At 36.1% G+C, this 17,687-nt stretch overlaps 1 protein-coding gene across 1 annotated transcript; it reads left to right on the forward strand.

Moving 5' to 3' along the window:
• The first annotated feature begins 1,049 nt into the window (after positions 1-1,049).
• On the forward strand, positions 1,050-16,798 carry LOC131240060 (protein HEADING DATE 3A-like). The gene is made up of 4 exons (XM_058238070.1): positions 1,050-1,399; positions 1,915-1,976; positions 2,661-2,701; positions 16,392-16,798. Exons 1-4 carry the CDS (start codon positions 1,202-1,204, stop codon positions 16,613-16,615), a joined length of 525 nt encoding a protein of 174 aa, XP_058094053.1. The 5' UTR covers positions 1,050-1,201; the 3' UTR covers positions 16,616-16,798.
• The last annotated feature ends 889 nt before the right edge of the window (positions 16,799-17,687 follow it).

Raw genomic sequence — 17,687 nt, forward strand, 5'->3', positions numbered from 1 at the left:
TCTTCCAAAATGTATATTTCGCTTTTCTCAGCCGGAAAGAGCTCCACTCACCATTGGTGCGAATGAATTGTTTCCTCCTTTGGTAGCTGCTTATTTGCCAAGCTATCTTCTTTCCATGTTGAGAAATCCGCACTCATCTTCTTCCCTTCCACCAAAAGCACCCATAGATTCCAAAAAAAAAACTCAAATTTCTCTATCATAAACCCTTAAACCCAATTAGGAATTTTGCAAATGCTCTTCAGCCCAGTATTAGTGGCTAAAATCACAGATTGCTAGGTGGTAACGATCCCTTGGATACATCGTTTGATAGCTATATTTTGTTTGAATCGAATCAAGGGTCACCATCGCATTGCTTACGCATGGCTTAAGCAATCAATGGCAACAATGATGACAGCACAAATTTGACGTAGAACCCACCTTTATGTAGAGTGAGGCATCGATCGAGTGGGCCACATTGTGGGATGGGCTTGTGCATTAGTATCTCCCCTATGAGATGATCCCAACAATGGGAAGAAAAATAGACAACTTCAAATCAATGGTTCTCATTTACAATGGATAATTCAACGAGGGAGATTGGAGGGTCGAGGCCCAGCATATGAACAACTTGGATCACCAGAATGTTGGCCCCACATGTACAAAATATTGGTGGGTCCCAGCGAATGCTGGATCCAGATTGGTTTATTTCCACCATTTTTGTTTCGATTCTTATTCCTGCGCATCGCCATTGTATTTATCAGGTGAAGACAGGTTGGCAGATGAAGAGGCCATAAAAAAATGATGCCTGCATATCATACAAAGGTTTTTTGAATTTTACGAATCAAAGAGCAGATACGGATATGGTTCATAATAATGGGATGCTCCGTACCCGCCCCTGCAAATCTGTCCACCAGATAATAAGATGTGGCCCAGTTAGACTTACGGTCCAAAAGGGAAAATGGATACACCTCTAGATTAAGAATACAAACTTCAAAAAGAAAAGCAGATTCCAGCCACGGATATACAAAGATGAAAAGCAGATACCCCCAAACAATATATATATGTACCGTTAGTCTTCCCACCAATTGGCCAACTTCTCTTCAAAAAAACCCATTTGAATTCCTTTCCGTTTACTAGAGAAAAGAAGGAAAAACTCCCCCTCTTCTCTTCTTCCACTCCTGTTTGTATATAGTAGTATTTTTATTTCAAATATCTTTGTTATCTAATGCCTAGAGAAAGAGATCCTTTGGTTGTTGGCCGTGTGATTGGGGATGTTTTGAACCCCTTCAACAGGTCTATATCTCTTAGAGTTACCTACAACAACAGGGAAGTTACCAATGGATGTGAGCTTAGACCCTCAGCTGTAGTCAACCAACCAAGGGTTGAAATTGGAGGCAATGACCTAAGGACTTTTTATACACTGGTAAATCAGCACACTCACAAACACCCTCCCCATTTCAGCATTCAACAATGTTTCTCTAATGTGATCTTGTAAATAATATGGCAAACCCCACATCATCGATGGCCGCAGCAGCCCCATTTCTCACTTCACAATGTTGATGTGGCCATACCCAATTTCAGCCACACATATGGTGTGTGGTAATTAGTTCGTTTACTGATTTGTCTTGGGTGTTTTATAAGCACTTCGTTTAGAACTCCACAAATAACTACTTGAAAATCTTTCCAGTCAACTTAGTTTAATCAGGATTTGGATTGAGTTATATGAGTGGCTTGGTTTTCTACAAACCCGAAAAGTGGAAAGTAATCAACTGAGTACTTGAGAAACTCAATAGATTGCTCCAGAAACAAAACCCAAGTCTTGAAAAATTATTCAAATCAAAGTCCAGATGAAAATTTAATCGACTCCAAGTCAGGTTTTGAGTTTTTTATTTTTATTTTTTTATACATTGATATTCAGTGATTTTAGTTATCTTGCAGGTGATGGTGGATCCTGATGCTCCAAGTCCGAGTGATCCAACACTAAGGGAGTATTTGCATTGGTCTGTTTTAATTCCTACATGATCCCATATTGCCTACTTTTTTTTTCCTCTTTCTTACTTAGTAAGCAATAGTGGCTAACCAATGCCAAAACGGGATGGGAAGGGCTACCTTTCGACCCATTTTTGCAAACTTCACATTAGTGGGATTCGTGCTTGGTCTTCTTCTTATAAGATTTCCAAAGACTAGCTACTTCGGTGGAAGGATCACACGAATGATTGTAAAATAAACAAAATGCATGGCCGAATGTCAAGAATTCTGAAATACTCAGATTGGAAATGGGCAAAAAATACCAACGTCCCCGTGCACCCTTGCTGCTGACCCGTTTTCATCCAGATCTTTCATCTATAAGTTCCCTCTGTAGATGGGCTACGTAGAAAAAATCGCGCTCATCAGGAATCTGATCGTCCATAAAAATCTAGTTATAAAAGAGGGCCACATAATCCTCTAACAACCTACCTCTTTTACGGATGGTGATGATCTCTGATCGGTGAGATTTTCCTTATGTGGCCCATATACAGTGGATCCTCTAGATCAACGGTCTGGACCATCACGTGGCTTGGCAGTAGAGAGAGATAGAGAGAGAGAGAGAACGTACCGACTTACTTCTTTTTGAGGAGAGAAGAGAGACCGATAGATTTTGTACGTACTAACTGGCTTCTGTTTTTTATGTTTCCATGACGTAGGTTGGTAACCGATATACCGGCGACAACAGGTGCAGGCTTCGGTGAGTAAAAACTATACTTTTCCGGATTTTTGTATACTATTATACGTTACACGTGCGAGTATGGATACTCTGTGTAAGATCAGTGCCGTTGACGGTTAACCTGGTGATCTTGAGTGCACGTGACGTTTCTCAAGAAGCAGTCTGTTTAGGTAATCGGGTAGGATACCATTGTATTTTAAATGTGGACCGTTGGTCAAATTCCTCCTGATTGTTCATTATTCATGCACTTGTGGCCTACTTGATAACTTGACGAACCCGATTCTCGCCATACGCCAAAGGGATGGATCTTGCACCCGTGTGTCATGCTCACACGTGTTCAAGGCGTATTTGATTGGACGGAAATACACGTAGATAGGTGTATACTCATAATAATTATGATTTTCTTACCTGTTTGCCACCCCCGCGAGTAATTATATGGCCTTTGACTGAGGATAAACACAGAATGCAATTGGGCCCCATAGTTTTCTAATCCAGACCGTTGATTTATTCAGACTATCATGAAAGTATGTGAATAGTCCGGATCCTCTGCTTGCGACCCTATGGCTCAGTGGTAAAATCACAGGAATTTCAACACGAAATCCTGGGTTAGTGGCGTGAGAACGCAGGCGTGTGGGGGTGCGTGAGTGCGTCTGATAGAAAACAAAAATTGCAGACTCAATCAGAGCCGGCCCGAGGCTTTTGCACGAGTACTCGGCATTTTTACTTTGACGAGTAGGCCCATAACTCAGTAATCTAAATCATTGTTCTGTTGCACACCACAACAGATACGAGCAGAAAATCTCCTCAATAAAACAGTATTTTTTTTATTTTTTTTTTTCCGCTTCATGAGAAAAATAAAGTAGTAGCTCAATGGTCCGGATCAATTTACGATGGTCTCAATTGAAAGATTGATGGACATGACCATTCACAGTGGTACAGAAGAGATCAATGGTCTGGATTAATTTACGAAGGCACTAATTGCAAGAATCTATAACCCGAGTATAATCCATAGCGTCAGGGTCGAGAACGCATGGATTTCCAGGATGGAAATGCGTTCTCTCCGGTAGGGAGAGGATTAGGTGCGGCGCCAGCCTAACCCAAGACGGTGCGCCCTTTACTTTTGGGCTCACATCGATGTATGTATTCTCCATCCGTTGGATGGTTCATGTGACCTTATCAACCGGTTGGATGGAAAATAAATATCGCATAAACCTTACAGTAATCCCTAGGAAGTTTTTAATGGCAGACCATTCAATCACCACTGTTTCCTATAACATGGTCACCTAAGCTTTGGATCTTCTTTATTTTTGGGCACATGATCTCAAAACAGATTCACGGAGTGGATATAGATCAATGTGGGCTTATGCTAAAGGGTGCACCGTCTTGGGTGAGGCCGGGGTCTTGGGGTCATAGGGCGCTGTCTGGTTCCACGGAGCCGTGAAGACGGATTAGGTGAGCGCGGGAACACACCGACTTAGATGGGGCGGTGACTGTAGGGCCCACGCCATTGTGAACAGTGGTGATTGAACGCCCAGTGTTAAAAAGTTTTGTAACAAGCCTTCATCCAAGTCCATGGAACCTTATCAACCGGTTAGGATGGAAAAATCAATATTATGGTGAGCCATAGTAAGTTTTTAATGATGGGCATTCAATCACCAGTGGCCCACTAGAGATTTGGAATGCTTCCTTTTCTTTTTATCATGTCTTAAAGTGGTCAGGGAGAACAGATGAATGGCATGGATACACAATACATACCTCAAGGTGGCCTCAGTCGCAGTCTCACTAGGGAATCTGCCTGGGACCACCAAAAGTCACTGGGGATCCAGATTGTGTGGCCATCTAATTATGGCGTAACTTGGAAGCAAATTGTGACGGAAATTTAATTGGACCGCATGCTGCTGTTAGATATATGCTATACAAAGCATATTTGAAAGGGACATGTTTGAAAGGGAGTTGGATTGGGTGGTGACCTTGGTACTAGTTAGTGCCATGAAAGGCCCCACCATGATGTATGTGTTTTATCCACACCGTCCATCTAATTTTCTAGCTCATTTTACGCTTTGAGCCCAAAATTGAGGCATATCCAAATCTTAGGTGGATCATACCATAGGAAACAATAGTAATTGAAATACTTACAATTAAAAACTTCTTGGGGCCATAAAAGTTTTGGATCAAATTGACATTGATGTCTTCCCTTCATCTAGCTTGGTGTAACCTAATCAATAGGTTTGATGGTAAACAAACATTACAACGGGCCTTAGAAAGTTTTTAATAGTGGACGTTCAACCATTGTCTTTTCTTATCGTATGGTTAACTTCAGATTTGGATCTGCCTCATTTTTAGCTCATGCCCTAAATGAGCTAGGGAAATTATTGGACAACATGGATAAAGCACATACATCATTATGGGTCCCATAAAGATTTTCCAACACTAACTAGTACCGAGGTTTTTACTAGATGGGTCACTATTGAATTAGAGTTCGTTTGAAAGTTGTTCGGTCGGGATCGGGCCTACCTTTGATGGCGGCATGCACTCTAATCAAATTCACCACATCAGGGTGGAGGGAGCTCAATTCAAGTAGGGGCAGTAGCCAATCTGCATCCACTTAACATAATGGTGTTGGGATGTGGTGAAATTTAATTGGGCCACATGCCACTATCAAAGACATGTCTGATCGGGTGTGTGCTCACCTAATAACTTTCAAACATGCTCTACATGGGTTCCATCTATATGGCTTAATCAAATCTCATTCTAACACCACCTAATTGAGTAGTGTTACGGTCACTATTAAATCCGCTCCAAATATTAGATGTTAGAAACGATGGGGAAGATGTTCGAGTTGTTCAATGTTGAGATCCTAACACGAATAGTGGGTCCGATAGTTTCTAAAATGGGACCGGAAGTAGCATCTGACTTGGTGCTCTGGACTTTCTTAAGGGAAAATTATTCTTCTTTATGGTTCATATACTAAACATTCAATCTGCTACATAACTCTCATTTATTCTTTTGGTGTTTGTAATGTATATGATGTGGAGTCCACCCAACAAATTATGTGCACATGCCTTCCAATCTACACTATTCATTAGATGGGACACCACTTAGAATGGGTATATCCAAGAGAATGTCACTGAATGGATGATCCTAACCACACTATCACTTTCTTATATAGAACTTTCAGTAGTTATAAATCTTGTTTATACACTTGATATTCATCTCTCTCTCTCTCTCTCTCTCTCTCTCTCTCTCTCTCTCAAAATGAAAGTGTAATAATCGAGTGCAAATTTTGTCAACATAATTATGGTGCAACCGACTAATGTAGGGCAATTATAATGTGTTGATGACATCGACTTAGGCCATCACCCTTGCCCAATCATATTTTACCATGGGTCACACCATAGGGAACACTTAATAGGGTATGCTCCCCTCCTAACTATTCCCAATTGTAGGGTTTGCCTAAGACGTTAATGGGCCCATGGCCAAATGAGGGATGGTGTGCATGATCATTGTGGTGTATGTCATCAACATATTTAAGGCCCTCATAACTAGTTTGCATTATAATTATGATCATATCAAGATTCATAAATAAAGATTTATTGCGAAAGCATACATATTTGTATACACAAACATTTGACACATGGCAAGTGGGTGAAACATCTGAGCAATAATTAAGGTAAAGTGACTCCTATTAGAATTTATAAAACACAATGAAATTAAAAATTTTCAAAATGATCATATTAGTGTGATTCAACCCATAAAATTTCATTTTGATAACCTCATATTTCTAAATAAGAAAATCACAAGATAAAGGATTATAATTTATTTGATCAGCATCACATGCGATGTGCTGGAAATTAATACCGACAATCTTTTAAATAAAAAAGTCTCTTCATCTCTCCGTACCTCTCTCTCTCTCTCTCTCTCTCTCTCTAATTAAATCCTAAAATGGGGGAAGGGGTTCCAAAAGCTCTTTCCCTTTTAAGATACGATCTATTTATAAGGAGATGTTTAGGGTTTTAAGAGATGTATATTTAATATATTCTACCACCTTACATTTTTATACATTTCACATCATTGGAATCGTGTTCTTTCCATATTTGTGAATGTATATCTGATCTCATCCCTCCACTTCCATAGCCATTAACCAAAGGCCTAATATATATGTAAATCAAGTGGTGGACCATTAGATCTAGACCATCAAATTATCATAAAGTAAAATCAAAATATTTTATCATTCAAAATAGAAGTTTAATAAATAAAAATATTTGTAAAGCCTTTTAAACTTTTTGAGTGGTGGGTCTAGTGGAAAAATCATTTAATAAACTTATGATCTCTTTATTGTCATAAATAACTTTTTAAGAAACTGGTAGATCTCTTGTTCACGTTTGGAAAGATCTATGAATCTTAATAGATTACTAAATGATACTTATTTTTATTGGCCACTAGGTGACCTTGTAAAGTGATTCAAAGTACGTTATTGAAGACTTTGAACTGCACATGTCCTCTTGTTTAAGGATTAATTAAGTTACAATACACTCTCAAATCAATTATAGTTAAGACAAGTTGGTCATAGATTACAAACTTAACCTCAATTTATCAAAACAAGTTTTAATACGTCTAACATTAGGATTCTATATTTATGGCATATCAATCCCATGTGAGTGGTAAGGTGAAGGCACGCAAACTCTTTATCGTACTTGATAGTAGAAACTTTCTATCCTGACACACCATCAGTCCTTTCATAAAGGATGAACGTATCCATCATCATAGTGATGATAATTATCACAAGTTTGTCTCATAAATAGCTAGATGACTATGACATAACATGGTATTGATATCTATAGACCATTACTCTCCCTTGGTCAGTGATCATTATGTCAAATCTCAAGTTCCTAGGGATAATCAGAGAAATCTGTCTACTATAACTTATGTTCATGTATGTTTTACCCACTACCACATATTAACTAAAACATAACAATTCATTCATTTAGGACACTTAGTCATCATGATTTATAGCTAAGATTGTCAATATTTTATTCCCATAGCCAATACATTGGGTTCCCATTGGTTTGGTAGGGTATAATTTATAACAATCTCTGACTTGCCCTAAAATTAATTATACTCACGTACCTCAAGCACACTTATCAAACATGACTTCTTAACCATGGGACTTAAGGAGTCATACTAATTCTTTTATGAAAGTCCAAAAAGTCTCTATAATAGTAATTCCTACCATCTAACATACACAATTAACCTTAATTTAGGAATAGTTGTGCAAGATCATCCATTCTATAATTATCACATCTATATCATGTAATTACTTCATGATAAAAACTTAATCATTTGACAACTCAAGTTCACTTAGGAACTCCATGATCTATTGAAAGAGTGAACATATTATCCTATAGACTTAGGTCATCATGGAATTGACTACTATATCTTATGCCAAACCTGATAGAGTTACCATAAAAGCGATATAAAAAAATCCACTATATGATATATCATCATGAGAAGCCACACGTCCACACTGGTGGATCCAAATTAATAAATAGGTTGACATTGTTCTAACACCAATGTCCTCTAATATGATCTTTGAATTAATGTGATTATGGTATATATTTTCCTCCCGTTGACTAAGATGTGTCGTCTCAAGTCATATCTGATACATGTATTCTACCACATTCCTTTCTATTTGGGGCAAGTAATGCTTCACATCACTGTATGAATCTAGTATAAGAACATTAACCATGTGTGGTAACATCCATTCCTAAGTGACATAATAATTCAGTGTTATCCTAGTATATTTTTGGAATTAACTTTTAATCATGAAAAAAAGATAGGTGTACCACTAATGAAAACTTTATCATGTCCAATGTCATCAACATATCATTCATTTGCCTTTATGATTAGAGTAAGACCAACAACTCATTCATTCATGTAACATAATAATATGTCATGTTGGAATAGATCTTATTTGGCATTCATATAGTATCACTATGTGATACAACTGAGGCCCCAGCTCTACATCACCATCATCTAGCACATCGATAAAGACAACCATCTTTCTTAAAGACTGTGTATGGTGATTGGATCTATTTTAATGGGATGAGTGTCTTCACTTAAATCTATCATCCAAGACATCCCCATGAAGTATCAAAATAAACCTTTGACCATAGTCTTTATTCTTCGATGTCTTTGTGATGGAACTATGTGAATGGTACATCACATCTCTACAAGGCTAATGTATGAAATATAATATTCAATTATTGACACTGAATTTAACTTAGAGAATGTAAGGAATCAATCATATCATATCTTAATTATGAATTTCACACGTCTCAAGGTACTAGTAAAGTACAAAATAAAAGCAATGAATGATAAATTATAACAATTATTAGTTAAGATGAAAGTATTATTTCTTAAATGAACAGTAGTCGACCAAGTCCTATTTACACTTTACTTTGTGTGAGTACTCTTATCCTCAAGTCGTTCCTTTGCTCTCGATCAATCCTCTCTCCATTTCATGTCTTGCCCTTTCTAACATTTTGTATTCGTATAGTCATAGTTGAGTAGTTTATTAGATTATCTATTAAGCATTAATTTATATGATCTTAGGAAATTGAGGGGACAAAGCTGTAATTGTATTTACCTCCCGAACAATTTTCTTCTTAAATACTGCATACTCATTCTTGAAGTGATATAATTTCTTATAGTGTCAACAACCATTCCTATTATGTTTTTTTTTTCTCTTTTTCTCTCCTTCACCTTGTTTACTAGTGTGATTACCTTCTCCCTTATGATTGTTACCATGATTTCTTTGTTGTTTACCCATGCATTTCTTGGGAATGTACTTGTTGCTAGAGGATCCCTTAGTTAAGTGTGTTACACGTGATTTCTCATACTTGTTGTTGTTAGCCTCATAGAGCACCAAGTATGTAACTAAACCTTTTACTATTTTATCTAATTCATGTTATAGTTACGTATAAATATGATATAAATGAGCATTAGAGATATAAGAGTTGCTTTCACCATTATACTTCCTCTTTAGCAGCCCTAATCATTCTAAGTTCGTTAGTGAGTTTTTAATATATTAACATATGCTTGCTAAGTGAGATACCCTCATCTAGCTTCATGTTTTATAATTTTCTCTCAATGGCTTATACCTAGGTGATGAATTAGTAATCAAATATTTCCTTCTGCAAAGGTAGATATCCAATCCGGAATCCGATCTGATTGATTTCGATTCGAATTGGGTCTATATATATATATATATATATATATATATATATATATATATATATATATATATACTTTGACCATTTTGTTCCCTGTTTCCCATTAATTATAATTGGTAGAGACTATCGATGTTTCCTTGTCATTATCTAGGTTAGGGGTAGGAGGGAGAAGCTCATGAATGATGTATAGTAACATTCTATCTAATGTTCAACCATGTTTTCTCTTTCACAATTGTTTTATTGGGTGTCCTTAAAGTTTCATTGATGAAAAGAAAAATATTTATTAACTTACATCAAAATATTAGTTAATCTAGGTCATCTATGATACTATACAAGTTGAAATCTATAAGAAATATGAAAATTACATAAACTTTTGAATATGAATAATGGTTGATCATGACCACTTAATATTAACTACAAAATCATATAATTTCAAAATTTAACCATTAAATCAATACCATCAAAGCCATGAAACATCATCATAATATATTTTATAAACATCCACTTAGGAAAACATGAAAAAACCCTTTACGTGTCCTAATGAATCATGGATTAATAATGACCTCCAACAATACGCCAACTTGAATCGATTGAATCTCCGTATATATGCATCTGTTAAGGATACTCAAATTTCAAGTGGTCAATCATTGTTAAGGATGTTATGATATGACTGATCAAAGTGTGAAACACATACATTTATGAGTGCAAACCAAATTAAAAATCGACTATTATTGCAAAATGAGACCCTTTTGATACTACTTTTGTTGAAATTTATGAAACATAATAAAATTTAAAATTTTTAAAAGGATCATTAGCGTGATTAATCCTATAGATAATTTTGGATGTTTAAATGAGAAAAAATGTAAGATGAATAATTAGAATTTATGAAATTTAAATAAGATGAGATTTACTAGAAGTTATCACTACCAATCTACAAAACTAGGAAGCATCTCCTCAATGTATTCCAATTTAATGAGAGTTAAGATATCAACATGTTAATATTAATGTAGGGTCAAGGATGCCACACAATTGACTCACATGGACCCCACATGTGAAACGTGTGATAGGGAGGATGAAGGGAAAAGACAGCCTCTTCTTTCTCTCCACACTTCTTTTTACCTCTCTATAACTTGACACCCAGGAAGTGGGGGTCCAAGTTCTCTACATCTTTATGGCTCTCTTTCTTCTATGATAAAATATATTTATAAGGAGGGTTTATGGTTTGGTAACAGTTATGGTACTCCATCATCCTATAGTTTGTCATATACCCTTCGTTACTGAAAATCTTATGTTTCTGCCTTATCCATATATATATATCAATCCAATCTAATCCTTCTACTACAATGGCCATCCATCAAATACTCAATGCCCATGTAGATTAATTAACATATTATCATATCTGAACTATTATATTATTATTATGTGTGATCAAATCATTTTTAATGGTCAAAATAGAACTTTAACAGTTAAAAACATTTATAAAGTCTCTTAAAACTTTTTGAGTGCTAGGCCTAGTAAAAAAATCACTTGATGAACCTCAGAATCTCTATGTCATAAACAAGTTCTTAGGAGACCAATGGATCCATTGTTGGCCCGTGTAAGGATCAAGAAACCTTAATGGATATGCCTCGCTACACCTACTTTTATTGGCCTCTTGATGACCTTGTAAAGCGAGTCAAAACACATATAATCAAGACCTTGAACTTCACATGTCCCCATATCTAATGATTAATAGAGTTACATTATACCCTCAAGTCAACTATAATCTAGGTAAATGGACCGCAGGTTATAGACTTGACCTCGATTTGCTAATGTAAATGTGCAATAAGTTTACTATTAGGATCTTGTATCTATGACATACTCACTCCCATGTGCAATAGGGTGAAGGTAAACCGACTTGTTGTCATGCCTTGTAATTGAGACCTTTCATCCTTATTTATTATTAGTCTTTTCACATAAGATGAATCATATCCATCGTCATAGTGATAAAAATAACCATAGGGCTATCCTATAATGTAGTAGATGGTCATGGTATGATAAGGTACTGAGATCCATATACTATAATTCTCCTCAGTCAGTGGCCTTTGTATCATAAGTTCTTAAGGAAAATCAGAAAAATCCCTATTATAACAAACGTTTATGTATGTTTTATGCACCACTATATATTAACTAGGACTTAACAACTTGTCCATCTATGAACATGGTCATTATGATCTAGTGGTAAGATCATAAATGTCTCATCCAATGACTAATGGACTAGGTTCACACTGGTTGATGAGTTATGAAACTCAACAAAATTTAAAAGTGGTTTAAGAAATTTTAGATTTTATTTTTAACTCTAGGATTTTCTATCTTTGATAATTTTAGATTTTTAAAACTTCTAAACTTATATTAAATAGTTTAGATCTTACTTATGAAATGCATATAATGAAGATTCACAAATCTCTTGTCGATTCCAACTCTCCAACGTAGAAAGTATCTTCCCAATCTATTTTAGATGGAGAGAGAGTGAAAGTCACAGGCTAGACTTTTGGCAGGGTAGAGATACTCATACATTAATTAAAGTGGACCCCATATGCACACATATGGAAGGGAGAAGAAAAAGAGGATGTGAAAGAGAATAGCTCTCTACTCATATTCTCTCTAAAGACGCTCTCTCTTTTAGGATAGGTTTTTATTTGTAAGGAGAGGTTTATAATTTTAGGGGTGCACCACATATGATACTCTACCACCCTATAATTTTTTATAGTCTTTACATATCAATTGAAGCCTGTAACTTGCCTTATCCATGCATAACTTATGATCCAATCCTTTCACTGCCATGACCATCCACAAAAGACCATGCCTATAGTAGTCAAAGGTGGCCATCATATTTGCATCATCAGATGATCATAAGTGCATTTAAAATAGTCTTAACGATTGAAACAAAACTTTAATGGGTGAAAACCCCCCTAAAGCCATTGAAAAACTTTTAAGTACTAAGCCTGATAGAGAAACACCTGATTAGTCCTTGATCTATTACATATTTGACATAAATATGTTTCTAGAAACTAGTGAATCCTTTATTGGCCCATGTAAGGATCAAAAGACCCTGATGGATGTATTTAGCCACACCTACATTTATTGGCCACATGATAGCCTCTTAAAGTGACCCAAAGAATATACAATCAATATATTGACCCTCACATGTCCTCAAATCTAAGGTTTAATTAAATTTAAATGCATAATTAAGTTTGATCACAGTACAAGCAAATGGACTTCCAAATTAATGATCTTGATACACCAATGCAACTGCCCATTAGGTCAAATGGGATCTTATATTGATTGAACACTTACAATCCCAAATAAGGTAGGGTGAAGGCATATTGATATCAAGTTTTCCACAATAATGAAGAATTTTCATCCTAACTAAATTAGTCCCCCTCACATAAGATTACCATACCTTTTATCATATAATGACAATAGGTCTATCCTAAAACCTATGATGGCTTTGGTATATAGCGTACTAAGATTCATGGACCATAACTCTCCCTCAGTTAATGATCATTGTGTTTAATCTCAAAATTTCAAGGACAATTAGAGGAATTACTCTCCACTTGACTCATATTTAAGAACATTTAAAGTATCATTGCACATCAACTATGGCACACATATTTGTCCACCTAGGAGTTGTTCATCATGAACTACAACTGAGATCATTACAAACACATCTACATGGCTAGTGGATTGGACTCACGTTGGTTTTCCAGCTCACAACTCCAACATCTCCCACTTGATTTAAAACCAACCATGCTCAAGTCCTTCAATCTTATTAAATGAGACTTCTTAACCAAGAATATAAAGAGCCATATTGGTTATCTTTTAAAAATTTACACAATCTCTCTAATAATAATTCCCACCATTTAATATATGCATTTGACCATGATTAAGGAATAACTACGTACAATTATCAGTTTCGTAGTTATCACATCTATAAGATGCACTTAGTTCATGATCATAATTCGATCATCTAACTATTTAAGGCTTACTTAAGAACTCCATGATCTACTGAGAAACTGCACTTGTACATTCCGCATACTTGGATCATCATAAAACTGACTTACATTCTCGGCTAAAGTAAATAGTGTTGCCATGAAAGCAATATAAACAATCCTCTACTGATATGTCACTGCAAAAAGTTGCACTTCCACATTAGTGGATATAGAGTTATGCATAGACTGAGGTTGTTCTAACATGTATATCCTCTAATATGAGGTATAAACTAGAGTAATTATTGTGTACATTTTTCTCTCACTAACTAAGACATCTCATCTCAAGTCATATTCGATACATGTATCATATCGAGTTCTTTTTTAATAGGGTCAAGAAACGCTTCGGATATATGTAAGTATCCAGTATAAGTAGATTAACCATAAAAGCTGACATCCATCCCTACGTGACACAATTAGGTCAATGTCACTATAGTATCTCCTCATAACCAACTTTTAATCATGAAAGAAACATGGATATACTGATAACGCAACCTTCTATCATACTTAGTGTGATAAATATTTTAATCTCCTATCCTCACGATTAGAGTAAGATTAACATGTTATTCATTCATATAACACTCCTATTTAATGTGAGAATAAGTCTCATTTGTGATTCATAGGGTATCGTTGTTGAATACAACTAGGGTTTCAGCTCCACATGACTATCTCTAGCACAAGGGTGTTAATAACCACCATTCTTAGAGATCATGTATAGTGATTGGATCCAATTTAATGAACTAAGCATTTTCACATAATTCCATCATCCCAAACATCTTTATATAACATTAAAACAAACCTTTGACTAAGATATTTTATTCTTGGATGTCTTTTGATGGAATTATGTGAATGGTGTTTCATATCTTTCAAAGGCTAATGGATGGAATGTAAGGTTCAATCTCTAACATGGGATTCACCTTCGAGTAAAGCATAGAGTAAAAGCAATAAAGGAGGAATTATTACTAATCATCACTTAAGATGAAATCATTTTTCTCCAATGAATAATAGTTAAACTAGTTTTAAACTAAACTATGGTGTACTAACTGGTTAGAGACCTAAACCAAGTCATTCACATGATCTAATTTATGTCAGTATACCTATTCTTAAGTTGCTAATCCTCTCTTGGGCTTACTTTCATTTTATCCTACCCTTCTACATTCGCATAGTCATAATTTAGTAGTTTATTAGATAATATGTCAAACATTAATCTATGGAATCTCAGGAAATTAAGAAGAGAGAGCTTTACCTACATTTTCTTCCTAAGAAAGTTGCTTCTTAAATATTTTAGACTTATTCTTAAAATGACCTAGGCTTTAACAATGGAACAACCATTCTTGTTTTGCATGCCCTTTTTCTTCTAATTCCGTTATCTTGATACCAATAGAACCCCCTACTCCCTTAGGGTTGGTACCATGATTCCTTTGTTGCTCTCTCGTCTTATAGTACTGAGGATTGAGCTTGCTACTAGAGGATCCTTCGGTTAAGTGTGCAATATGTGATTTCTCATACTTATTATTGTTGGCATCATAAAGCATTAACTGGTTATATTACTAAGTCTCTGAGTATTTTAGATCATTCATGTTATAGTTATCTATAAATTTGGTATACATGGGCATCAAAGACATGAGAATCACACTCATTAATGTGGCTTCCTCTTTGCCACCCTCAATCATTTTGAGTTCATTAGTGATTTTGAACATTTGTAACACATACTTGTTGACTGAAGTACCTCTTTCTAGCTTCATGTTATATAATTTCATCTTAACGACTTGTATTTGAGTGGTGACTTGGAAATAAAACATTCTCTTTAAACGAAGTTAAGTATCCCTCACATACATCATGTTCCACAACTAATTGAGGAACATTCCAGACATTGAAGCCATTATATACACTTTAGCCACTTCATTTTCTCTTTCCCATTTGGTGTAATTGGTATAAACGACCAATGTTTCTTTATCAATATCCAAGGTAGGGGTAAGAGGGAGAAACTCATGAATGAGGTTTTCCACTTGATCATCATAATCTACTGCTAAGAATGTCAATGTCTCATCCACATGGCCAATGGGCTATATTTACATGGATTTCCTAGGCGCAACTCCAACAACCCCACTGTGAAGATGGTTATACACAAAATCAGGCAGAGTCCACTCATTAGGTGGTCCACACATACAAGTTGGATGTGGGTAGCTGGGAATTTTGTTCAAATCTTTCATGAATTCTATATCGGTGCGGTCTACTAGATGAATGGATTGGCTTTATTTGTACCTATGGCCATCTTCATGGTGGGGCCACCACACCTTCCATGTTAGTACCTGTGTAGAGTGCTCATGGGGGGCTAGCAAACTTGTACATAATACAGTTAGAAACGTATATGTAAGATCATTTTTTTTCATTTACTTGTAGCAACGACATGGATCTAAACCTATTCTTCATTGCAATTGATGGTTACAGGACAAGAGATAGTGTGCTATGAGAGCCCGCGCCCAACGGTTGGGATTCATCGATTTGTTTTCGTATTGTTCCGACAGCTTGGCCGACAGACTGTCTATGCTCCAGGTTGGCGGCAGAATTTCAACACCAGAGACTTTGCTGAGCTTTACAACTTAGGATTGCCAGTTGCCGCAGTGTATTTTAACTGTCAGCGAGAGACAGGTTCCGGTGGAAGAAGGGGATAACACATGAACCAAAATGTTATAAAATATAAAAAGAAAAGAAAAAATGGAGTCCCTTTTTCTTCTCTTCCCTTATCAATGCTCCTATAGAGAACTTTCATTGAGGTATAAATACATGTAATATGTAGTATCTACGTATATATGATATGCATCTTAAATATAATAAAAGTGAGTGAATTTACTAAAGATTGATGCTTTTTTATTTTTATCTTATATATATATATATATATATATATATATATATTGTAAAAGTGGGATGTATCAAAACCGTCCAAATAGTTACCCTCATTGTGGATAGGGCATGAACTAAAAAATTACATTGAGCGGTTAATCCTAACTGACTAACTTATGCCCAACAAATAGACCATAAAAATTGTTAATGTTGTCACGCCCCAAACTCGGAAACTTGGATCACAGAATTTTCGATCGCCGAATCCGGCGCCGACAGCCTCCGTACTGCCCCATTCTTGGCTCCTGGCACCTATATGCCAGATTTCGATCCTGGGACCCTACAAGGAGGATTTTCAATGTGAGTTTTTTTAATGGAGCATAACCACAAGCACAACCAAGTCACAAAACAACATCACTACATATCCACTATAATAAAACATTTGAGTATAATGCGGAAAGGAAAATGCAAAGATTGACAAAAGCTCTAAGATGATCTGTCACATGCTCCTGCCTTAGCGCTACTGTGATCCAACGTCACCTGCACGCAATGGTCGTGTATAAGCTTATAGAAAGCTTAGAGGGTGGTGTAAGTGTGTGCACAAGATAAGAGCTAAATATGCAGTATTAGAGTAATGCGAAAACATGCTGGCATACTCATGAATGCTATCAGTCATATCAAGGCTATACGATGCAAGGCCTATCTGGCCAAATGTCATATGCAAGATGTAATGCAACTCAAGCATGTCAGTCCTCATAAAAAATTCATATATCAATGCAATTCATCTCTGGGATATCACCGGGGTCTAGTACACTATAAACCATACTGTCGCTATATCGCGCGCAATAAGGTGAGTGGAAGAGACCTCACTATCTGCCTGCCAACATCGGTCTCGGATCATCGATA

The sequence above is a fragment of the Magnolia sinica genome, chromosome 3 (assembly GCF_029962835.1).
Source record: "Magnolia sinica isolate HGM2019 chromosome 3, MsV1, whole genome shotgun sequence".
Lineage (NCBI taxonomy): Eukaryota > Viridiplantae > Streptophyta > Magnoliopsida > Magnoliales > Magnoliaceae > Magnolia > Magnolia sinica.

What these genes read in the sequence shown, in the direction of transcription:
- LOC131240060 (XM_058238070.1), top strand. Translation starts at nt 1,202, where the DNA reads ATGCCTAGAGAAAGAGATCCTTTGGTTGTTGGCCGTGTGATTGGGGAT. An exon ending in CTAAGGGAGTATTTGCATTG is followed by an intron (nt 1,977 to 2,660) that starts GTCTGTTTTAAT and finishes TCCATGACGTAG; the next exon opens with GTTGGTAACCGATATACCGG. An exon ending in GACAACAGGTGCAGGCTTCG is followed by an intron (nt 2,702 to 16,391) that starts GTGAGTAAAAAC and finishes TGATGGTTACAG; the next exon opens with GACAAGAGATAGTGTGCTAT.